This window comes from Haplochromis burtoni, unplaced genomic scaffold (genome assembly GCF_018398535.1).
Source record: "Haplochromis burtoni strain Fernald_Lab_line unplaced genomic scaffold, NCSU_Asbu1 Contig_434, whole genome shotgun sequence".
Taxonomy (NCBI): Eukaryota; Metazoa; Chordata; class Actinopteri; order Cichliformes; family Cichlidae; genus Haplochromis; species Haplochromis burtoni.
The window spans coordinates 137278-161050 of record NW_024582795.1 but is presented as its reverse complement, the minus strand read 5'-3'; the positions used below and the strand labels follow the sequence as shown (position 1 = coordinate 161050).

General features: G+C 42.5%; 2 protein-coding genes across 2 annotated transcripts in view; both read left to right on the top strand.

Annotated features, from left to right (window-relative positions):
• Window positions 1-10987, top strand: part of shtn3 (shootin 3) — a 33730-nt gene extending 22743 nt beyond the window's left edge. The window contains exons 9-17 of the mRNA XM_042213319.1: window positions 2326-2479; window positions 4260-4434; window positions 4740-4810; window positions 4991-5097; window positions 6007-6021; window positions 6300-6362; window positions 7212-7341; window positions 8097-8370; window positions 8677-10987. Of these exons, the coding sequence (XP_042069253.1) occupies window positions 2326-2479; window positions 4260-4434; window positions 4740-4810; window positions 4991-5097; window positions 6007-6021; window positions 6300-6362; window positions 7212-7341; window positions 8097-8370; window positions 8677-8791 (1104 nt within the window). The 3' untranslated portion in view covers window positions 8792-10987. The remainder of the gene's footprint in view (window positions 1-2325; window positions 2480-4259; window positions 4435-4739; window positions 4811-4990; window positions 5098-6006; window positions 6022-6299; window positions 6363-7211; window positions 7342-8096; window positions 8371-8676) is intronic.
• Window positions 10988-12202: 1215 nt separating this feature from the next.
• Window positions 12203-15482, top strand: thoc3 (THO complex 3). The gene is made up of 6 exons (XM_014330540.2): window positions 12203-12432; window positions 12724-12880; window positions 13933-14137; window positions 14551-14712; window positions 14899-14999; window positions 15092-15482. Exons 1-6 carry the CDS (start codon window positions 12253-12255, stop codon window positions 15253-15255), a joined length of 969 nt encoding a protein of 322 aa, XP_014186026.1. The 5' UTR covers window positions 12203-12252; the 3' UTR covers window positions 15256-15482.
• The last annotated feature ends 8291 nt before the right edge of the window (window positions 15483-23773 follow it).

Sequence of the window (23773 nt, the reverse complement as noted above, 5' to 3'; positions counted from 1 at the left end):
GTGTTAATGATAGCCATACATGTGTATACTTTTGCTAGGAGTGTGTTGGAAATTTGGTAATTGAGTGTTGTGCAGTGAATTGTGCCTACAGTTTTGCAATGTGTGTGTTACAAAATTGCAAACTGAGTGCAAAGCAGTTTTTGTGCTTTTAGTTTTGCAAACTCAGTGAGTGGTTTTGCTATAAGTCTGAATAGTTTTAGAGATTGTACTACAGGAATCACAGTTAGGGTTTAAGCATTCAGAAAAAACTGTAATGCAAAGCAGAGAGCTGGAGTAAAAGCACAAGTAACCTCATTCAGCATCACATTTATGCTGCTATGCTAAAAACTCCAAACCCTTAGCGTAACATCAGTGCCTTTCTAAACATGCCCCCCCTGTCTCTGCAGTCTCCATGATGGCAGCTCAGGAGTACGAGGGAATGAAGGAGCAGCTCGACTTGGAGCAGAGCCTCCGAGTCAAAGCTGAAACTTATGCACACGAGGTAAAGAGCGAGTCACAGAAATGCGGCTGTACAGTCAAACACCTAAAGAAGCTTAAAATCTGCCTTTTCCTGTTTGTCTTGGCAGAGCAGAAATTTGAAATATGATTCATGGTGGAATCAAACACTGCTTCCAGTTTTCCAGCTGGCAAACACAATGACTAATCTTTCACTACGTTAATACATAAAAGCCATGCTTGCTGCTGCGGCTGCTGTCTCACCACAGCTGCAGAACTTAATCTTCATATTTTGCATAATCGGCATTTGAGAGTTTCTCCTCTTCGTCCAGAGCACTTTGTGACTCCCACAGTTTTCTAAAGTCATTCATTCTGATAATCCAAGCTGAGCTTTGCTGCTGCTAGCTTCAGTGATAAACAGTGAACTGTGTTTCTGTGCTTGTAACTGATGTGTGTGTTAATATTGGTGAAATGTCCTGAATCTGGTGTTTACTGATTTGAAAAGTGAACAGTCTGTGGGATTAAAGCAGATTCTGTGATGGTTTGTTTAGAGTAAAGATTCACAGACGGGCATTTCCTTCTCTCTTTCTAAAACTTCCTTTGTTCCCATTATCCTCATCATCGTCCTCGGTTTTCTGCAGATGCTGGTGAAGCAGAAGGAGGCCAACAGGCAAAGCATGCTGCTGCTGCAGAGTGCTGAGCCCAGCGTTCAGCTGCTCAAAGCCCTTGAAGATGTTGCTGCTGTCACCAAAACCCTGGAGGAGGAGCGACTGCAGCATCAGCAGAAGGTAAAATATGAAGCCTCTTCTTCTGCAGCCGTAATTTCACTGCCAAGAAGGCGGAGTTTCTATTGCTGGAGCTGTGTGAATATATCCTGAAACAAGCAAATATGATCATCGTGCATGGTTAAGGATAATAGCAGAGGTGTGATTTTGTTGTGTTTACCTGTGAAATCATGTAGAGCAGTTAAATAATACTCTCAGTCAAAGCGGTGAGTGAGAGCTGTGCCTGTGCTGAAATATTTCCGCTGTGCTGAAAGAGTTTAAATATCTAAATTAAAATTTTATATTATTTTTCTTGTGTGTCTTGTTGTGGTTTCACTTCCGGGCTTTGCATTTTGTCTCTAGTTCCTTTTCTGATCTTCTCCACCCTCATTGGCTCCATCTGTTCTCAGTTCCTTCTGTAGTCCTGCCTCGGTGCTTCCTGGAGATTCTGCTTTTCTGGACATTTTGGAATTTTTGTTTTGATTTTTAAATGAGTTAAATCGGTTTAGCACTGAAGCTTGCTCTTTGCTAATACTCTTCTTTGGTTTGCATGTTGATCAGACAGTCCAATATATACCAATAAACAGAAAATACGCACATAGTCTGAAATGACACAGTCTACAGTACTACATATTTCTTGTAACATATTTCACACCGGTCCCATCATGACCTTGACTGAAGGAAAAATAAATACTGAAGGAGGACATGCAGAGGGTTGGTGTGACAGAGGAGGATGTTGGGATAGGGTGTGATGGAGGAGGCTGTGGCGACCCCTAAAGGGAGCAGCTGGAAGAAGAAGAAGGTTGTTAAAGGTTGAGTTTTAAAACAGCCGACTTGTGCTGGGAGGTGAATAAAACCCTCAGTAATCCAAAGCAAGAGTACATGTAGTATAATAACTCAGGTAATTAGATTTTTAGTTTTGCTTCAACAGTTGGTGACATTCTGCAGGTATCATAGGTGAAGCTGGTCCTTTACTTTTTAGTTATTCCTTGATGAGATGCGGTGGTCATGTGATTTAATGGGTCTGATGGCCTTTCATCCAGTGCTGCATGCTTGGAAAGCCTTCAGTCTGGTAACGGTGCTTCTGTGTAGCTTGTTCTGAATCATGTGCTACGCCTGTGTGTAGGTGCAGAACCTGGAGGAACAGCTGGAGCAGAACCGTGTGAAGACACAGCTAGAGGCTCTGCAGAGGCAGCTGGAGCTGCTGGAGGTGGACAAGAAGGAGGCGGAGGGACGACTGGAGCAGGCACTGAAGAAGAACGAGGAGCTGGAGGAAAAAGGTGGGTGGAGGTGGAGACGCACACACATTAAGAGTGTCCCATAGAGAATATATACAGGAGGTGCACTTCACCAAGTCCTCAGGTGAGCATTAAAATAGAAGTTTAACATTAAAAGGAGACAGGAGACACACAGCATAGCAACAGAAAAAAACTATCTCTGATTGGCTGGCAAGAGTCTGCCTAAACAAACTGAGTGTAACACAGTGAAGTAGATTGTTGCTTTTGTAGGAAGACGTGATGAAGCTAAAGATAGAACAAACACTTCCTCTCAGACCTGTGGGCGCGTCTCTTCTTTCAAAGGACAGAATAATATTTCAGCCGCATGAAAACTGGAGTCCTGTTAAAACTGGGATCAGTGAAGCCTCATGCTGCTACATGTTATTTATGCACCAATACTTTTCCAGCCAATGTGGCATGTGTCAATTGACCCAGTTTTAGTGCTCAGATCAAGCTGCACCAGAATCAGACCGCTTCAACCTTCTGTTTTCCATTTTTGTTCCTAATAAAATGGACGTGCTGATGAATATGCAGAGGATTAGCAGGGGTGGACTCAATAACTCTGCACACCCACAGATTCCTCATTTTGTCAGCTGACCTTATGTGTTGATTAAAACTTTAATATCATTGCGTGCCTAGTATAGAACACTGGAGGTGAAGGGAGGCTGTATTTACTGAATTGTGCCCACTGTGATCTTCTGGAATGAAAGTTTTCCACATTATAGATGAAAAAATTAGTTAAAATAGGAAAAGGGAATAACATACAGCAGCAGGCAGGCTGAATGGTAATCTGAGGCACCGATCAGGTCCCACACTCTGACATACAGAGAAAGACCCCACAGCTTTTAAACACAGAAGCAGGTGCCATGAGATGAGGTTCAGATAATTCTTGTATTCAAGTAAAATGTCACAAACTCACTGAAGCTGAATATGAGAGACAATAATACAAATATTAACTGTTTAAGTCTGGTTTAACTCGTGTTTTTGTCTGACCTGCTCCCTGATTGGCTTTTATATTCATCCTCCATCTTTCCTTTGGATCACCGGGCAGCTTGTCTGTGTCTGTGTAGAGAAGCAGGTGGATGCTGCTGAAAGAGACGGACAGTCTGTGGGTGAGAGTCCTGCCTGCTGAGAGGATCCTGGGAGTTAATCAGCTCATTCCTGCTCTTTATGATATCACTGTTCAAGCTCACAGCAGGTCAACACGGCTGTGAGTCCACCGAGGGTTAGGTTAACTGCTCGGTCCCTAATGCAGTTAGCAAAGTAATCAATAATTTCTATGTTAGCTTTGAGTCTCTTTCAAGCACTTTTTCCTGAATCTTCTACAGACGAGGAGCAAGTAAGCGAACTGCAGCAGACTGATTAATGAGAAATAATCTACATTTATAATTTACATTAAGCAAAACTAAGTAAAAATAAAATATCCATGGTACAGTCAATGTTTTACGGTTTTTAGTGATTTTCTATTGTAGTATAATGTGAGGAGGAAACAGCTGACCCGACGGCTGATTAAATAAGTGGGTTACAGGTCTCGGTGCTTCGTGGCTCCTGTGTTTATTCCTCTGCTGATGCAGAAAGAAACAGGATGACTCCAGCCTCACAACACTGTCTGATACTCGTAAAGGGGTCACATGATGTCAGGGCTAAAACTAGCAACCAATGACAACGGTTAAAAACAGGACCAGATCCTGCTCTCTGAGTTTAGGAAGGAGCTTCAATGAAAGAAAATCATCATTCCAGCAGCTGAGAGGATTTTTAACCGCTCACGTTTTCTCCTCTCCAGTTCACGAGCTCCAGGAGGCCCAGAAAAAAATCGCCATGACAACCAGCACAGACCCTCCTCCTCCTGCACCTGGGGTCGCGCCGCCTCCCGCCCCTCCTCCACAGCCACCGCCACCCCCTCCTCCTCCCCCTCCCCCTCCACCTCCGCCTCCGCCCTCCAGATGTAACCCCCTCAGGTGAGAGACCAGCGTTTGTCTCGGCCAATCAGAAAGTCTGGCTGCCAGTGAGGGCAAACACATGAATAAATAAATAAATATTAAGAGAAGGACTTAAAATCACGTATTTATTTTCCCGTATCTGATACTGAGAGTAACAACAATCTGATAAAAAGCTGATATGGATTTTCTTTCATATGTGAGATAAACATGTCGCTGAAGCTGTAATAGGAAGTAAATTTGACTATTTGCACATAAGTCTGACCTCATGATTTTTCTTTTGTTTCTTGGTTTTTCATTTTGAATCATTTTGCCTGTTTCTTCAGCTCTCTGATAGCCATCATGAGGAAATCTTCCAAAGGTTCCAAAGCCTCCGTGAAGGCTGAGCAGCCTCCTGGTGGGTTTCACCACACTGTTTTATATTCATGTATTGATAGACAGAATGTTGTTGTTATTATTTATCATGATTGTTATGGTCAGCAGCGTGTTCTCAGCCAAAGCCAGCCTCAGAAATAAATGATAACGCTACGTTAATCCAGTAGGTGTAATTTGGGTTTGTCTCCCTCTGGCTGTCCAGCTGCTGCTGAAGGTGTGGATGACGTGAAAGTGAAGGCGGTGAACGAGATGATGGAGCGGATCAAACATGGCGTCGTCCTGCGGCCCGTCAAGAGTCAGGACACCAAGGTGAGACGGAGCACTGCACGCTGAGAGGCGTAACCCTAACCCTTTTTTTTCACAGCTAAATTTGAAAAACAAGGACACGACTGGAGTTACGAGTGCAGATGTGAACTCCAGTTTAAACCAGTAAATGTGCTGAGCTGCATTTCCAGCATGACGAGGCACAGACATGCGTCACCTGTCAGGAATAACAGGCGTTTGTGTGTCTTTGCGGTCGACCTGCCTCCGTTTCTGTCACTTGTTTTCTTCTCTTTGTTGTTGTTTTGTGTCCTTTGTGTGTCTCTTCTTTAGTCTTATATGAAGCCAACGACGAAGCTTGGGTCATTGTTGTTGGGGCTTTTGTCTCTGTGGGTATTTTTAGAAACACTGACACACCTCCATTGATTCCCAAATATATAAATGGATGTAGAAACACCTGAGCTTGATCTATCAGCTGGTAAAGGCTGTGAGGTGAAGTCTCTGACAGGAACCACATATAATCGGATCGTTCATTTTTTTTTATCATTTCCTGCTCACTTTAATATGTAACAAAAAAAGATCACAGTATTTACTATAGTGTATTTTAATGCTCCAGAATGTGAGTGAAGCATACACTCTATAAGAAGACGCATTTGCTCATCACCATTTTAAACTAATTGTCAAACGGGTTCTTTTGTTGTCAGCTTCCATTGATTTTTTTTTTACCTTCAACAAGAGTAAGAGATTAAATGTCACAAATATGAGCTGTAAAAAATCAATCTGTACTTCCTGATTCATCCTTCCTGTTTTATCTCAGCTCTGTTGTTCATGTGAAAATGAATCCGGGTGTCTGTTAATACTTTCAGGGCTGTTTTTTCTCGTGCAGTCTGAAAGCACTCTGCCTGATTGCTGTCCTCTCTTTCCTCTCCATGTTTCTTCTTCTTTGTGCTGCTGCAGAGGATAGCAGTAAAAGTGAGTCAAGTCACAGTTGCTCTCTGGGCTTTCCAGAGAGACTAACACACACACACACACACACACACACACACACTGCAGGTCCTCTTCCAGTCACTAAAACATGTCACTTTAACGTCCATTGTTAAGCACTTCATGGCCCGGACACCATGTGCCTGCTCAGTTACTAGAAGCTTCTTCCCCTTTTCCATGATTCTCTGCTAGTGATGCTGCACAGATCTGTCGGTGGAACATGAAGGTCATGAAGGTCAAGTGTGATGTTTCTGTTTTTGCTCCAGCAGCCTCCAACCTGTGAGGAGAAACAGCAGGAGAGCGCCATGGAGGAACTGAAAGGCATCCTGGTAAAACGGGCTTATGTTGGCTTTACTGCAGCGTGTTAAATGTTGTTAAATGTGAAAAGAGAATATTCAGACAAACTGCATGGATCTTCCTGTGTACACTGGAGATGTCAAGAGGAGAAATAAGTGAATTGCCCCCTGGTGGGCGGTGCGCATCGTAAGCTCTGACCCCACGAATACGCCAGGCTTAAGATGGTGCTTGTTTCCATCAGACCTGCTGCAGGGTGTTTGAGGATTGATCTGGACGTGGTTTTCTGCGAACAGTGCCGGGTTTCTGTTTCGCTGAACCAAGTTGCTCAGAGCAGACAAAGAGCAGAGGAGGCCAGACACGGAAACAACACAAAACATCAGGTTAACTGTGAAAATATGAGAAACTGCATGAAGGATAATTCAAAACTCCCCCAGAGACAGACCTCGTGTCATTCAATACATTCAGCCCTCCCACTCAAATGGGAGGGACACTAAACAGCCCACCAAGGAGGTTGTAGCTCTGAGCAGTTGTGTGATCCACTCTGACTCAATGTCTCAGCCTCGTGTTTCCAGCACACCCTCACGACACGTTTGGGTGCGTCGAGACTGGAGCATCTTCCCCCACCACCTGATCGTGCCGGGTGCACTTATGAACACTCTGGTGCTCAAACAAAGTTTTTGTTAAAGGCAACCTGTGACTAGCACAGAGGTCTCAGGTTCAGCTGACTGACACTGTAACAATGTCTAAATGTAGTATTTATGTTTTCTGGACCTGACAGTTAGGATTGTGCAGTAGGATCAGTTGTAGCATCGCTGGTTGGAAACAATTTGTTTTCAGATTAAAAAACTATACTTCCTGCAGTAATGTGTGTACTCCTCCAGGAGACGGTGAAGAGGAGCCCCAGCCGAGGCTCGCAGGAGTCGGGACCGTCACCTCCCGGAAAGAAGGACAGCGAGCTGGAGGTCATCCTGAGACGCCGACGCAACAAGGCGGGCGAGGCCGGCTCAGGAGGTAGCAACCTGTCACCAAGCAGCTCATCAGCGTTGCGTCAGCAGCTATTTTCATTAATTACATACAATAAAACATTTAGTCTTTAGAAATATTGAAAATCATTATCAAAAGTGCCAACAAGGACCTCAAAGAGCTGCCATAGTGTTGGTCAGGATACTGTCACTAAAAGTTCTACTATTGTTGTTTTTTACTGAAGTAAAAGTATTTAAGTATAATCAGGATAATATGAATATAAGATCTTAATAAAAGCTTAATGAACAAAAGTCTTTCCAAACTGCTGTGTCAGTTTGTGTCCAGCAGAGGGCGCACTTCGCGCACAGGACAAACACTTCTGCTCTGCTTTCCTCGCATTGATTGACCCGTTTGGCAAAAAGAGCCACAACCTTCTGATTTTAAGTGTGCAGAGTATTTGAGCTGGATAAATATTCATCTACAAAACTTCTAATTTCTAAAAAAAAAAAAACCAATGACACAAAGAAGAGCGAGCAGTAAGCAGTAGGATGTAGTTTGAGTAGGAGAAAAAGTTCAAGGAGGACAAAAACAGTGTTAAAAAGCAAATAAAAATAAAATAAAGATGAATAGAAATTCAATACATGCAGTCAGAGAATATAAAGCCACAGATGAAACTAACATCTACCCTCTATTATCAGACATCTGACATTCTTTCTTCTAAATAAAAGTTCTGTACCATTTTTTTAAGACAGACTCATGTAAAAACCTGCTTTTTGGTTTTTGTCTGTCTCTTTGATAACCAGATGAGGGCCGTATGAGCCACGTCTCATCTTCTGACAGCCTGAATGGAAGGCGAACCAGCAGCGACTCCGGCAAAGATCCAGAAGGGCCCGGCGGGCTGAGTGCCCCGTCTGACCCAGCAGGGCCCAGGCTTAGCCCAGAGAGACGGGGGTCGGGCTCGGGGCCGGTCGTAGCCCGGAGGAAGAGCTCGGACACGGGCAAGGAGAGGAGGTCCTGCAGCTCTCTATCTGAGAAAGAAACAGCCGAGTCTCCAGTCAGCAACGGCTGCATAAACAGGTGGAGCAACACTCATCACAAGCATGCCCTCCATCCTGTCCTAATACTTTCTGACCCGGGTGGAGACACCATCAGTATCCCTGGAAGTTCATGTATCTAATCTAAAAACCTTTGCATGTGTAAAACAAACAGAAAAGAATATTTGAAGTCATGCAGTCAAGAAGGAGGCTATGTAGTTAGCTGCAGTTTTAGAGTCCAGGTTCCAGCACAAGGTTGATGCTGACCTGGTCTCCACAGATTACAGTGATCGCTGCGTCTCGGCTGTTCTCGGTCTCTTACATGTTGCTTGCTGTCTCTGCTCCACAGTGTCAAGGAGGATCAAATCAAGTCAAACGGAGTCGACCATGCAGTGCCCGGTGATGATGCAGACGCCGCCCTCTGCGACAGCTCAATCAACGGCAGCGCAGACGCAGAGTGCTAGGATGGACTCTGAGTATCTTCGGTTTGTGCGTTTATTGACAAAAGAGTGATGAGATCAGATGATTTGCAGAGTGTTTGCCTTTTGTTTACTGTGTCAGATCAAAAATGGAAACGTTGACTTTGTTGTACTTTTGTATTTATGCTTTTTTTGGATTTACACTAACCGACTAACAACTCGCTCGGATGAAGATGCGCAGGTAATAGAGCAGTAAGAGCTAATGCACTGGTGACTTTATGAAAAAAGCAGGGCTCAGATAAGGGGCGGTGATCAGCCATTGTAGAAACTCCAGCTGCACAAAGACCGACTGTATCTGCTGCTCCATACGTACCACATGAGGCTAACGTGCTCACATTCAATAAAACTGACACTCGGATTTTTGTAGCTACTTCTAAAAACACCAAAAAGTCTCAAAGGAGCCAAAAGAACAGCATTAGTGCACTGTTGACTTTTCTACAACGGCTTTTATCGGCCGCTCGCTTCTCTGATGATTTTTGAACATAAACCTGTGGATCCAGGAGGAAGTATGGGCTGCACTGTACAAGGGAAGCTGCACTATTTTTGCACAGATACTCAGTTTTCTTCAGACACTTTGACTTGTATAAAGACTGCAAAGCTTTAGGTTGATTTAGTTCTATTTGATGCACAAAGATTCTGCTCAGCGTCACTTTGTGTCATCAGCAGGAATGCGCTGTACTGTTATAGAGCCCAATTCTCTGGCTTCTCCTGCCTTGCCTCCACGTCCTGTAATTTTTCTCCTGGTTAAGTTAGACCTGTGCTGCAGCTGGCATCCTCAGCGGCGAGAGCATAACTGGTTTTTCTCTGTTTATGACCTGCAGTTGCAAATAGTGGAGAAACGCTCTTCTTCTGCTGCTTTCAAACAAACGAAACACTTTGTCATGGGTTGCTTTTGAGATGTGCACCACAGATTCTGCTGTGTTCTCCGGCAAACCAAGCAATACCAAATGTACCAACAGACAGATGATTGCAGTTTTAAAAGCGTGTTTTTTGGTAATGTGGGGATGTTAAAATCGAAGCTTCTTTTCAGACATGTTGTAGTCAATGATGAAAGCATTGGATGTTTCAGAAAGTTCCAGATGAAGTAAATGAACAGTTTAGTTTTGTTGTGCTGCTTTCAGCTTCCTGCAGCTGCCTGCAGCTCCACCTGTCCAGGCGTTTACCTGAGTATGAGCTCGGGCTGTTGAAAACACCTGGGAGTCATTTTTATAGACAGGGTTTAAAAAAAACAAACGCTTCCTGCCTTCTCACACCTTTCAGTCCAGGTGTGTCGTCATAAGTGATGCAAGGTGAGAAGGGGGGAAACACAGAAGTGACATGTGACTGATATTTCAGGTTTAGAGGAACACGACACAAGCTTTTTAACGATACATGTCACAGAAATGTTCTCAGGGTCCATGGGTCAGACCTTCATCAAACCTACTTTAGGGGCCTCAGTGAGAAAACGATGAGGAAAAATGAGCTAAGAATAGAAGTGCTTTGGAGGAATTAGGGTGCTTGTGTACTTTTTCTACCTCTCCATACACCTGCATCTAAACCTCAACATCCTGAGTTATAGTCTGTGGCGTGAAAACTCATGAGATCGTGTCATAGTCCACCAGAGACGAGATGTCTTCCTCCACTGAATCAGCACTGAGTCCAGAGACCTGTGTGCACGTGTCCTGAAACACCGCCCTCGTTCCTCACCACAACACTTGACTTTTATTTTGTAGGGCTTGCTGTCTTTACATCGCTTTCCTGGCACGTGCCCGCAACATTAAAACATTTTTTTACGAGTATGCAAAGACGCAAGGCACATTTATGTGACGCTTTCACTGCTTGTCATCTTTTCTTAAAACACAGAATCACATTTAAAAAGTGCATTTTGTTCCGTCCATTCGGTGTGTTTTACTCTAGTGCAAAAGGACCACACACTCGACATCAGAAGCTGCCTCAGGCCTGAATATTATGCATATTGAGGCCTTGCACAGGCCTCCGGATGGCAAGGGAGTCCCCCTGCAGATGGTGCAGGTTTTGGGTCCTCGCATCGATTGCTTAGTTGGTAACCAAGTGGCTTCTTAATCGAGGGATATACCATATTTGACAGAGATGGGGTGACTAGATATTGTGTGTGTTTGAGATATAAATGGAGTGTTGGTTTTTTTTAAACATCACTTTAAATAAATTGGAATTCAAATAAAACGAGAGATTTCTGTCTTTATTTCAACAATGAATTTGGAAACTTGTATTGGTTACAACATTGAAAGATATAATGAATGTGTGCCGAGTCAAAGATCACATGTGTGGTAATATGAACATATAGCATTACTTTGAGTGACAGCGTTACTGCCACTGAATCTTAAAGTCATAGACCAACATGTGATATATGTCAGAAAAGATGATGTAAAGTTCAAAGGGCATAAAAATCTCCCCCTGCACAATCAGTGGATTTATTTTTGTACTCAAACCTATCACGCTGTTGATGTTCACGTAGGCCTATGTGCAAAGAACATTTTCTTTAGAAAATGAGAGATAGTAAAGCATTTTTTTCTGCATGAATTTACAAAAGGAAGGAAAAAATTGAAGAAAATAAAAGCAAAATATTTCACAATGATTTACCAAAAGCAGATCGTACCACTTCTTTCCAGTTCTTCCACAAATAGTCACAAAAAAACTTTGATGTATAGATTAACCCACTTTAAACTGTATGATAAAACTCTATCAGCTGTAGCACATTAAATGCACATAGGCTGCAAACCAGACTGTTTCTAATTTGACTGATTAAACATGCAGTGTGTTGTGCATGGGTTGTGTCATGTTATGCATTCCACATTATTAATAATGATAGAAACAATACAATGAAGCTGAAGTAATTTTCGTCATACAGAAACGAGGATCTGACAGTTTGTAAATGATGGATGATGCTCATTCTAAATTTCTTAAATAGCCCATTTCCCCAAAGCTCAACGAAACCTGTTTAAATTCATTCATAAGGTTTATGCAGCTGAAGTTTCTTCAAGGTGAAGTCTGGCTTTATGTTTTTCTTGTGTTGGTTTTAGTTGTTAGAAAATGCATATCAATTCAAATAAATGATGTCACAGTTTGAGATTTCTTATATATTCTTTTAAATGGATAACTTTAACTTTTCTGTTTCTAATTTGACTGATTAATCATTCTTATGAGCAATATCCTGCAATAATAAGGCCATTTCATTTGGTATTTAGAACGATTTAAATATTTTATTCCTTGCATTAAAAAATACAGATAAGATGGATTTACACATACTTCTTTTCTACTGTTGTTTTCTGAATGTATTTATGTTACAGGACGGTTACAGGGCCTTTTATAAAGTTAACCGTCTGAGCAAAGTAAACAAGTGTCGGTCCCCTCCGAACCACCAGATGGCGCGCAGGCTCCCTTAAACCCACTTACTGTCGGCGGCCACTGTTGTTACGTAGGAATCCAAGATGGCGTCGCAGTATTTCCAAGAGATGCAGGAGAGCTTTAAAAATAACAACAAAAGCCGCGAATTCGCCGCTCATACGGCTAAAGTTCACTCGGTGGCGTGGAGCTGTGATGGCAGGAGGCTGGCCTCCGGGTCCTTTGATAAAACAGCGAGCGTCTTCGTGCTGGAAAAGGACCGTTTGGTGAGTCACATAGCGGCATGTTGCTAGTATGCTAGCGTTAGCCTGGTTAGCGCGCTACCGTGAATGAATGAATGTTGGACGTTAGAGAACCGACTGTCACAAAAAACACGGCCCCCTGGATAATCCCCATCACTCAATAACTGCCACTAACTGAACAGCCTTGTAGTTATTTAGGAATTTACGTCATTAAGCAGAAACCTATAAGCTCCGTCTGCAGCCCAGGTTTCTTGTGGATGTGCTCTGTAAAGTGGCACACGATGGATGCCTGATACATGTGATGTTTGTCTGCAGGTGAAAGAGAACAACTACAGAGGTCACAGTGACAGCGTGGATCAGCTCTGCTGGCATCCCACCAACCCGGATCTGTTTGTCACGGCGTCCGGAGACAAAACCATCCGCATCTGGGATGTACGCACCACCAAATGCATCGCCACCGTCAACACGAAGGGTAAGCTCTTGGTTTTTGTGGCGAACAGAGTCAGCAGCTAGTACTGACCTCAGGTTGCTGCTGTTTGCCTGCATTTTCTCTTTGGGAGTTATTGTAGCTGATAAAAGCTGACTGATTCAGGTAACTGACTGGGATCCTTTATGACCCCATCTGTATATTTATGTCAGTTTGTTAACATTGTAGACTCTGATTTGATTGTAATTGGGCATTTACTATTGACAGTTGAAGATTTTAGATTAAGATTAAAAGTAATCCTAAGTATTTTTGAGTGCTTATGCTCAAAGGCTTTGAAAGATTCCACTTCTTTAAACCGGATGTTCGTTCAGCATGAAACAAAATCATGAAAATAGCAAACAGTCAGAGTATGATGACATCATCCAAATTTGTTAATCAGAATGTTACAGAGTCACCTGTTCATGGTGAATTCATGAGTCCGTACCTGCTGATTCATTTTTCCCAGGTGGTTTCTCCCGGGAAGCTTCTGTAATTTGAACATCCTTCAAATCTCATTAAAAATAATTGTCATACAGACTTCTGTAAGGCTTGTTTGTCTGATGTTATCCTCTAAACACACAGCTTGCATTAATGCTGAATGAGCTACCTGCGCTCTTAGCTGCAGCGCTGCTTACTTTGACTAGATGGTGAAGAGACTCTTGAAAAGACACTGACATAAACCATTGTGAGTTATAGACTTCAGTAAAGCGGCAAAGATGTTTAGTGAGTCGAGCTTCCCAGATTATGAAGTCATAAGTACAGGATAGTAAAATACAATTATTCCTTCATTCATGGTTACATTAGACAGCGAGTTGTAACCAGTTCTTTGAACAAACAACGTCTCTGTGCAGCTGGTCAGCCCCCAAAAATTTAAATGAATAAAAAAAACCTTCTGGTTATTCAAAGATACAATAGTCTCACCGTCTGAGGAAAGTCTGCTGGGATGATAGCGGGCACTTTTGTATCGGTCATTCAAAATGCCCACCCGTACAGGAGTCATGACCCTTCTTTAAACCTCGCTCATCACTGTGTCATCAAAACTGAATCTTTGTCTAAAGGTGAAAACATCAACATCTGCTGGAGCCCGGATGGTCAAACCATTGCCGTGGGGAACAAAGATGACGTGGTGACTTTCATCGATGCCAAGACGCACCGCTCCAAGGCAGAAGAGCAGTTCAAGTTTGAGGTGAATGAGATCTCGTGGAACAACGACAACGACATGTTCTTCCTCACCAACGGAAACGGCTGCATCAATATTCTGAGGTACGGAGCAGATTTCTGCTCACGTTCGTTCATGAAAAGCTGAGCGTCATGTTCTCCGTCGCTTCTCACACACCAACACAGGCTAGCTGCTGACTGAAAGTGTACAACTAAAGGTTGGGAAGTTTGATTTTTCTTGTTTCAAATCAAGGTGAGAAAATGTCAACAAGCTGATCCCAGAGCTGGCTGGAATGGTCGCCACTTCATTGTGATTTGGCTTTAAAATGTGTTTTTGCATTATTAGAAAACAGAGGAACTTTTCTATCTGCTCCTAATTCTGTCTTTGAAAATGAACACGCAAACACTGCAGGTCAACAATAACTAAAGGTCTGAAGGTATTTTACACTGACTCACGTTTTTCCTGACCTGTGCGCGAGCCACGTGGACTCCTCTGAAACACCTGGGTTTGTTCGCAGTTATCCAGAGTTGAAGCCCATCCAGTCTATCAATGCCCACCCGTCCAACTGCATCTGCATCAAGTTTGACCCCACAGGGAAGTACTTTGCCACAGGAAGTGCTGATGCGTTGGTCAGCCTGTGGGACGTGGAGGAGCTGGTGTGTGTCCGCTGCTTCTCCAGGTCAGAGACTGTTTATTTTCAGAGTTTTAGGTTTCATGAGATAATTACAGTAATGGTCTTTTAAAAAAATAAATAAAAACACATCATGGATCACATCTTTATCGTGGAATAGAAATGTGCCGTTATGACTCTAAGGTTATTCTGGATCTCAGAGAGTTTCTTTCTTTTATCGCTCTGACGGTGCAGACTGGACTGGCCAGTGAGGACTCTGAGCTTCAGCCACGATGGCAAGATGCTAGCCTCGGCCTCCGAGGATCACTTCATAGACATCGCTGAGGTGGAAACGGGTCAGTGAGACAGTTTGGAGCTGTAAATTTGAAATATATATATTTTTTTACTAAGCATTAAACACATTCTCCGTCTTCTCCTCGTGTTGTAGGAGAGAAGCTTTGGGAAGTTCAGTGTGACTCTCCAACCTTCACAGTCGCCTGGCACCCAAAGAGGCCCCTGCTGGCCTACGCCTGCGATGACAAGGAGGGCAAGTACGACAACAACCGGGAGGCGGGCACCGTCAAACTGTTTGGCCTCCCCAACGACTCCTGAGGTCATTTCTGCGTTCAGACTTGTTTAGCTTGAACTCTGTGAGCGAAACCTGCCAAGGATGGAAGTAGAGATCCTAAAGCAGCAGTAGCCTTCTCCCACCAGCAGATGGTGCTGCTTTCCTAGCGCTTCCTTTACAAACTCTTAACTCCATTCCTCATTTGTGTACATGAATAAAAATGTGCTGTAAGATACTGTTTGTATGTAAAATAAAGTGTTTTGATATTAAAGCTGCTCTCTGTCTATAAGTCTTTTGTTTTGAGCTCTGATAGCTGAACTTGTGATTATAGTTCAAATATGAAAATGATGAAAGCCTCGGAGGTGTGCGTTAGTTTATTAAGCTTCATTATTTTTATTTGACTTTAGACACTGGATGTTGACTCATCATATCCTTCCTGTAGCCTGTAGGTATACACCAGGTAGGTGTACCAGATAAGAGGAGCTGCACCTGTACCCTGTATAAGTACACAGACACACTCAAGCCAAGAAAATCAATTCGCTTTTGCCTTCAAGTCAAAGACTGATTCACTGCTTTTATTACATGTCCACTATTCCTAAATAGTTCATTTTTATTTCTACATTATGAGACCTTTTATTTTTTAATTAGGCCATTGTTATAAGGTATAACACTGCCGAGTGTAAAACAGACATCAGCTGACAGCAGAAGTGTCTTCCTGTCTTTTCCTCCTGTGACTGCTTTATCTTCCTCCACCCTGACATACGTTCACAGTGTGAGCAAAAATGTAAGGCCCTCAGCCCAGGCTGGTGGCAGCTGGTCACTCCCGGTCCCCAGAGCCTGAGAGCAGCAGGCTGCAGGTTGTTTTCCCCTCGCAGCTTCCTGTCGTCTTGGCGGGGATGTCAACGGGAACCCTGCTGTCTTGCTTTGATTTCTTTTAATTTGGTTCAACCCCACATGAGAAATGTGCCCAAAAACCTTCCTGTGGAGTGGCTGCCCTCTGCTGCCTCGCCTGTGCTGGCATTAAATTAACCTTTTATTTTATATTCAGAAATATTTGCTGGAAAATGTTTTAATGCTTCATTCACTAAAGTCTTTTAGAAACCTTTAAGGTTTCTGTGCAAAGAAGACAATGTGGTGAAGTGTCACCACTGAAACTTAAAGGTTTGCGAATTTGATGTTGTGTGTCTTTTGTCTCCCACCACAGTGTTTAACATGAAGATAATCAAGATATTTTAACCCGAGCAGGCGTTCTGTAACCTTAACCAGGTCATTTTGATATATATAGTTCATATATGTTTATATTTTATAAGTTCAATTTGTTATATCTGTGAGATACTAAGAGGCATCCATATGCAACAGGTACTGTTGTAAAGGTTTTCACACATACAAAGAAATATAGCAAAACAAGAGTAACAATACATGTTTGTTACAAGAGTAACAAACATGTATTAGTCCCATTCCCCAAACACAGTTTGGGGAATGGGACAAATGGATTTCGCGCTTTATTTGGCATGGGAAAAAACCAAGAATTAAATTTAGATCTTTACAGTTAAGCAAGGCAAAAGGAGGGGCAATGCTCCCATGCTTACAATACTACTATTATGCATCTCAGGTCATCCCCCTGCTGCAATGGTGTAACCCGAATTTGAAAGCTAAGTGGAAATCCATAGAATTCAATACAACCCCTAAATTCCAACTACAAGCCTCAATTGTGGATAAAAAATTGGCAGACCGTTTAGAAGATAAAGGACCATGGATTAGCCACACTTTAAAAATATGGAATAAAGTGACTAAAATATGTGGTAGTGAACGAATACTAAAAGTATTTAGATGGTGTGCTTATGACACAGATTTTAAACCAAATGAAAGTGATAATAGATTTCAGTCCTGGATAGAGAGTGGACTAACAACATTCCATTCCTTCACACATAAAGGGACACTACAGAGTTTCCAGTCTTTACAAATAAGAAATGGCTTAAGACAAGTAGATTTCTTCAGGTTTCTTCAAATGAGGGATTACTTTAATAAACACTGCAATATCCCAAACCCAAATATGGTTGAGTCAGAAATTTTTAAGATAGTTAAATTAGCATATGATAGAAAGCCAATCTCCAAACTATATGATGTGCTCCTTCAAGCAAGGAAGGATACTACTCAAAATGTTAAGATTAAATGGGAATTGGAATCGGGGATGGGTATAACAAAACGAGAACTGGGAGAGGATTTGTCATTTTCATTGGTACTCAACAAGTTCTTTATCTTGGAGAGACCACTGTTGGAAGAACATTATTAGATTTTTCAAAACCCCCCATCAAACTAAATATAAAAATGGGACAGCAGAATGCTGGAGAAGATGTGGATCAGAAGAGGCACATCATTATCATATCTTTTGGGACTGCCCTAACTTAAAAAATTACTGGCTGGGAATCCATAAAACTTTGTGTGAGATTTTTAAGATAAAATTTGACATCAATTTTGTAAATTTGTACTTGGGCTTGGTTGCTGACTCATTGGCTTGACACATTGTCAAGCCAATGAGTTAATTTTATCTTTTTTGCTATCAGAATGTAAAACAAAAGGACTAAGAAAAAGGGTTTTGTTTTTTTGTTTTTTTTTTCCTTTTCTCTTTTTTTTTGACTAAATAATGTCAATGCACTTTATTGTAACAAGTCCCTTTTTTTTCTTCAATAAAAATATAATTGAAAAAAAAGAGTTTGTATCCTTCTCATGAATCATAACAGCATAAATACACTAACAGCCAAAATTATTCACTCACTCGTCCAAATCATTGAATTCAGGTGTTCCAGTCAGTTCCATGTTTACAGGTGTATAAAATCAAGCAGCTAGGCATGCAGGCTGCTTCTGCAAATACCTGAAAGAATGGCTGCTCTTGGGACCTCAATGAGTTCTAGTGTGATACTATGGATGACACCTGTGCAACAGGTCCAGTTGTGAAATTTCCTCACTTCTAAAAATTCTACTAAGTATTAGAGGGATTATAACAAAGTGGATGCAGGCTACAGACCTACAAACTTCACATGGCCTTCAGATTAACTCAAGAATAGTGTGTTTCCATGGCGACCAGCTGCATCTAAGCCTTACATCACCAAGTTCAATGCAAAGTTTTGATGCAGTGGTGCAAAGCACACCACCACTGGACCCTAGAGCAGCAGCAGCATGTTCTGGAGTGACCAATCATGCTTCTCCATCTGCCAATCTCATGGACGAGTCTGGGTTTGACGGTTGCCACGGGAACAGTACTTCTCTGACTGCACTGTGCCAAGTGTAGAGTTTGGTGGAGGGGGGATTATGGTGTGGGGGTGTTTTTCGGGAGTTAGTTCAGGTGAAAGGAACTCTTTGTGCTTTAGCGAAGACATTTTGGACAATTTCATGTTCTCAACTTTGTGAGGACCTTGCTTTGTGAAGACAAATGAGTGATTTATACCAGCACAGGCTAAACTGATCCTATAAGGATCTTCATTTCGATGCTGACATAAGTATTAGTTAAGTCAAGCACCTTTAATTGAATTTGGCCTCATGAACCTGGAGTGTTTCATCCAATCAGTGTCCCTGCTGATCCCAGCTGTTACTCATTGTGTCTGAGTATTGTGAAGAAGGTGGTCAATATCCATATTTGTGATTACCAGTGAGCATCGTGAGTTAATAAATCAAGTATAGTCACCTGCAGGCTATATCTGATCTACCTGGAGCAGCCTCACCGTTTCATTAACTGCTGCCCTGTAAATCACTGATATTTCAGCTTTTTGCTGCGGCTCTGAAACCCTGTTAACTCTGCTGCTGCTGCAAGCAAAGCAGGAGTTATACGCCTGTAAGACATTTACAGTGTTGGGGAGTAACGGAATACATGTACCGCCGTTACGTATTTAAAATACAAAATATGAGTAACTGTATTCCGTTACAGGTACCGCTTAAAAAGGTGGTATTTAGAATACAGTTACTTTGTTGAAATAAATGGATTACACGGCGGTACTTTCCTGTTTCATATTGAGGCGGGTCAGGACTGTTTGGGTTTTGTTTGACAGCTATGTTCTGTTGTTCCAGGCGGTAGTGTTACGGTTGCCATGGTTACAGGGTGACGCTCTCTCTGCGTGTTTCCTGGGTGAGAGAACGCCTTTTTGTTGTTGTTGTTGTTGTGCTAAGCTGAATGCTGACAGAATGCTACAGCTCTAAAGAATGTAGCATCATGGGCAGTGTAGTCCGTGCTGCAGGGAGAATGGACTGCCATACCCGTTATGTGTCTGTGAGCGTGAGGAGGGAGAAAAAGGAGAGAAAAAGGCGAGTGGAAAAGTATGAGCTGTCATCGAGCAGAAACGGGAGCTGGACGCATGTAAATATAATAATAACCACTGCAGCCAAGAAGAGTGCCTGACGAGCCCAGTTGTAAGTAAGCTATTAAGACTCGACTGTACACCGTGTTCGTGTTTTCCTCCGAAACAATGTTCCGTTGGAGCAGCCTTTCAACGCCTCTCCACACAACAAAGTAAAGCTATTTTTCGGCTACAGCCCTACACGGAACCCGACGTATTAGCCAGAGGTCCCTTTACTACGGTTCGGACCTTCAGTAACAGTAATAAATCACAGCAATAGTACATTCACGTAGTTGTAAAAAGCATGATAATATATTAAGTAATCCAAAGTATTCAGAATACTGTCATTGAGTAGCGTAACGGAATACGTTACAGAATACATTTTGGGGCATGTATTCTGTAGTGGAATACATTTTAAAAGTAACCTTCCCAACACTGGACATTTATTAAACATAATGACAGAAACTGTTAAAAGTAAAATCCAAATTGGATTTTTGCCAGACTTTGTGTCTGGCCTGGGTCATTTCCTCTAGATTAATTTGAGGTAAACAGCAGAGAAGCAAGCAGGACAAATCTGCAGTAACATCACATCTCATACTAGATATCTGCTCTTCATCTCTCAGTATAATGAGACAACGAGTCAGCCTACATGAGCCTGCTCTGATGTTGCCATCTACAATATTTGATGTTATTAGAGAAATTCAGACACTAAAAATGTAAACATCAGCCCAGGGTGTCTCTTGTGTTACTGGTTCAGTCAGCAAATTAGAGTTTTTACTATATGCATTTTTTTAGAGCAAAGAAAGGTAGCAAATACAAGGGGATGGTGGCTCATGACCTTTGCACAGTATTGCATTTGGGGGTAGGGATGGGGGTTTAAGTGAGGTAATGTGGAAATAGAAAAAAATCTTATTTCACTGTGTGAGGGTGCAGGGTAGCATTTCCCTTGCTAAAGTGAAGCACACACTCGCCATGTCTGAGGTGCCTATTTAAGGAGTTTTTTTGGGGGGCTGCGATGTTCATGTGTGTTGAACCTTGGTATTTATAAAGAGAAATATATTCAGAGCTCTGGGAAACGACTGAAGTCTGTTGTGATTGTTTTTTCTGTTATCTGGTCCCCTTCACGTTAACTACCGACCGCTACATGCTGTAAAACATCAATTCCAACATCTCAAAGATGCTTTCCATCAAAGCTAAGGGCAGCAGGTCTGCAACATGACAGCCATATTAGAATCAGGGAGGTTATTTTGAAGCCCTTGTTCAAATAAATGGGGAGAGAGCCATAATGTCACCAGCCACTGCAACATAAAAATTATATTAATAGCAAAATTTTTTATTTTGGCCCAAATAAGAACTTCTAATTCTGTTTGACAGCTTAAAACTGCTTGTTAACCTCTCTGTGTGACTTAATCACTACCGGCTATGTTTACCACTTTGCCTGCTGATTGGTTCTTTGGTGTCAGGACAGTCTCCACCTTAAATAGAATAGAATAGAATAGAATAGCCCTTTATTGTCATAGTACCTGTACAAAAAAAACTGAGTGCTCCACACCAACTGTGCCAGAATAACATATAAATAGTAGTCAATAAAAAACAAACATTAGAAGTATATACAAAACAAGAGAAGTCGTTGCAAAGTGCTTGGAAGTAGTGCAAAGAACAGACGTGTCTGAGTATAGAGTCTGTATGTGAGTGGCCTGAGTGATGAGGGTTACTCAGACCATGGCTCAGATTGATGAGGCGAGTGGGTACGGGTGGAGTGTGGGGGGATAATGTTTAATAGTCTGAATGGCCAGGGGAAAGAAGCTGTTAATGAGTCTGGAGGTGCAGGGGGCAGCCAGTCCAACGGGTGGTGGGCAGGGTGTAGGGGTCACCTGTGATGGCCCTGGTTTTCCTGAGAAAGCAGGATCTGGTGATCCTGTCTGCCAGGGGTGGCAGAGGGCAGCCGGTGTTAATGACCCTCTGCACAGCCTTCCTGTTCTCAGTCGTGGCCCCTGAGTACCAAACACCAGGCAGGAGGAGAGCACGCCCTCCACTGAGGAGTGGTAGAAGGCCAGCAGCAGCTTCTGGTCCAGGTTATTCTTCCTCGGGATACGGAGGAAGCGCAGCTGCTGCTGGGCCTTCTTTACCAGGGCGATGGTGGTGTGGGTCCAGGTGAGGTTGGCAGATATGTGGGTGCCCAGCAATTGGAAGGTGGAGACAGATACTACCCATTCTCTATTTATAATGAGGGGAGTGGACCTGTCTGTGCCTGCTGAAGTCCATTATGAGTTGTTTTGTTTTAAGGATATTCAGCTTCAGGTTGTTTTATGAGCACCAGCAGCACGTTCTCTACCTCCACCCTGTACGCTGTCTCATCTCCATCAGAGTTGAGCCTAGCCAGCCGATGGTGTTATCGGCATACTTGACAATAATGTTGGTTGGATGGGTTGGTTGTGTGCAGTCATATGTGTACAGAGTGTAAAGTAGGGATAGGCAGTCTCCGATGTGCTGAGAGGTTACCTGCTCAAAACTTACATGACTACAGACGGGAGGGCTGTAGGTCTGTATTCACTGAGGCTGTCTACGCCAGTCTTTTTAGGGATGGGAATGATAATGGAGGTTGGATGGATTTTGTAGACATCACCAGGCACAGAGTGAGCAGCTGTGCCTGCTCAGACTAAAGCCAGCATTATTGTGACTAAACAGACAAATGTAGAGGTATTTAAGCATTGCCTGTGCTCTCCTAACTTCACATTAAAAAAAACAAAAATCCAGCTTCTGAAACACAGCAGGATGCTCACAGACTCCTAAACAGCCTTTCAATAATGCCTTCTTCTTAATGTGCTTAACAGTTTAAACATATGGGAGGTGAAACGTGTCAGGATTGAGCCGCAGCCTGAAACAGGTTTCGCTGATCAATTGTCTCATTAACTGAACAGCAGCTTTCCCAATGTGATCCTCCTCTATTTCATCAGAGAGCTCAGATGTGCTCCAGCATGCTAATCAATCTATCCAGAAACGAATGCTTTCAGACAAGGTGTATGTAGCTGTGTGTGTTTGTGTGTGTGTGTGTGCTGGTGAAGGCCAGCTGTGTGCTGAGAGACAATCAGACCTGCCCGTCCATTTGCCGCTGCCACAATGAATTAGGGTCCAGATCCATTAAAGGGCAATTCCACTGTTCTGGATCGTCGGCGTGCTGCATTGATTGCAGGCTTCCTGATTGATTTCTGGAATTTGATGAGAATCTTAAATGTCCCAGCAGTGACCAAATGTGCTTTGTTTCAGCTGGTCAAATTGTTCAACAAACATCCGTCAATCAACATTATTGATCAGACTAACATTCGCTGTATTTACATGCCCTTAAGGAACCGGACTACTCCAGCTTTCCAGCGTATTCCTGCCACGTAAACAACAAACCTTGTTACCGTAATGGAAATAGAGGATTAAAGAAATCTGATTTCCCAGGTGGATTTCTCTACAGTATTTGTGAGAAACCAGATTTCTAATTGGACTTTACAAGTGTGTATAGTGGGTATGTGCATGACAGAAGACAGATATATAACAGTGATGGAAGAGGTGTCCATATCTTTTATTAGATTCACTCCTTATGTGTTAATAGACCTCTCTGCACTGAATCAAACTTGTTATTAATCTCTGTCTCTCTTCCACAGCATGTCTTTTATCCTGTCTTCCTTCTCTCACCCCAACCACATATATAGGGCGATCGTGGCTAAAAGAGTTGGCAGTTCGTCTTGTAACCGGAAGGTCGCCGGTTCGAGCCCTGGCTCGGTCAGTCTCGGTCGTTGTGTCCTTGGGCAAGACACTTCACCTGCTGCCTACTGCTTTAGCCATAATATAGATATATTACAAAATATATATTAGCAATAATATAGATATACAGATACAGAAATGGGTCTGTTATAGGTATGAGGGTACAAAATATGGGTCTATTATGGGCATGTTACAATGTACACGGTATGAAGGTATGTTATGAATATGCTATAACCATAAGTATGTACAGGCTGTAGTGAGTGTACAAGCTATGTGCAGGCTTTGAACAGGATATAAATATTAAAGCTATACAGAAATATGAACTATGCAAGTTATCAGTGTTGGGAAGGTTACTTTTAAAATGTATTCCACTACAGAATACAGGCCCCAAAATGTATTTTGTAATGTATTCCATTACGTTACTCAATGAGAGTAACATATTCTGAATACTTTAGATTACATAATATATTATTGTGCTTTT

Excerpts from the sequence above, each read along its gene's own strand:
- thoc3 (XM_014330540.2), top strand. The coding sequence starts at position 12,253 with ATGGCGTCGCAGTATTTCCAAGAGATGCAGGAGAGCTTTAAAAATAAC. Across the intron at positions 12,881-13,932 it reads CGCCACCGTCAACACGAAGG|GTGAAAACATCAACATCTGC; the intron begins GTAAGCTCTTGG and ends CTTTGTCTAAAG. Across the intron at positions 14,138-14,550 it reads GGCTGCATCAATATTCTGAG|TTATCCAGAGTTGAAGCCCA; the intron begins GTACGGAGCAGA and ends GTTTGTTCGCAG.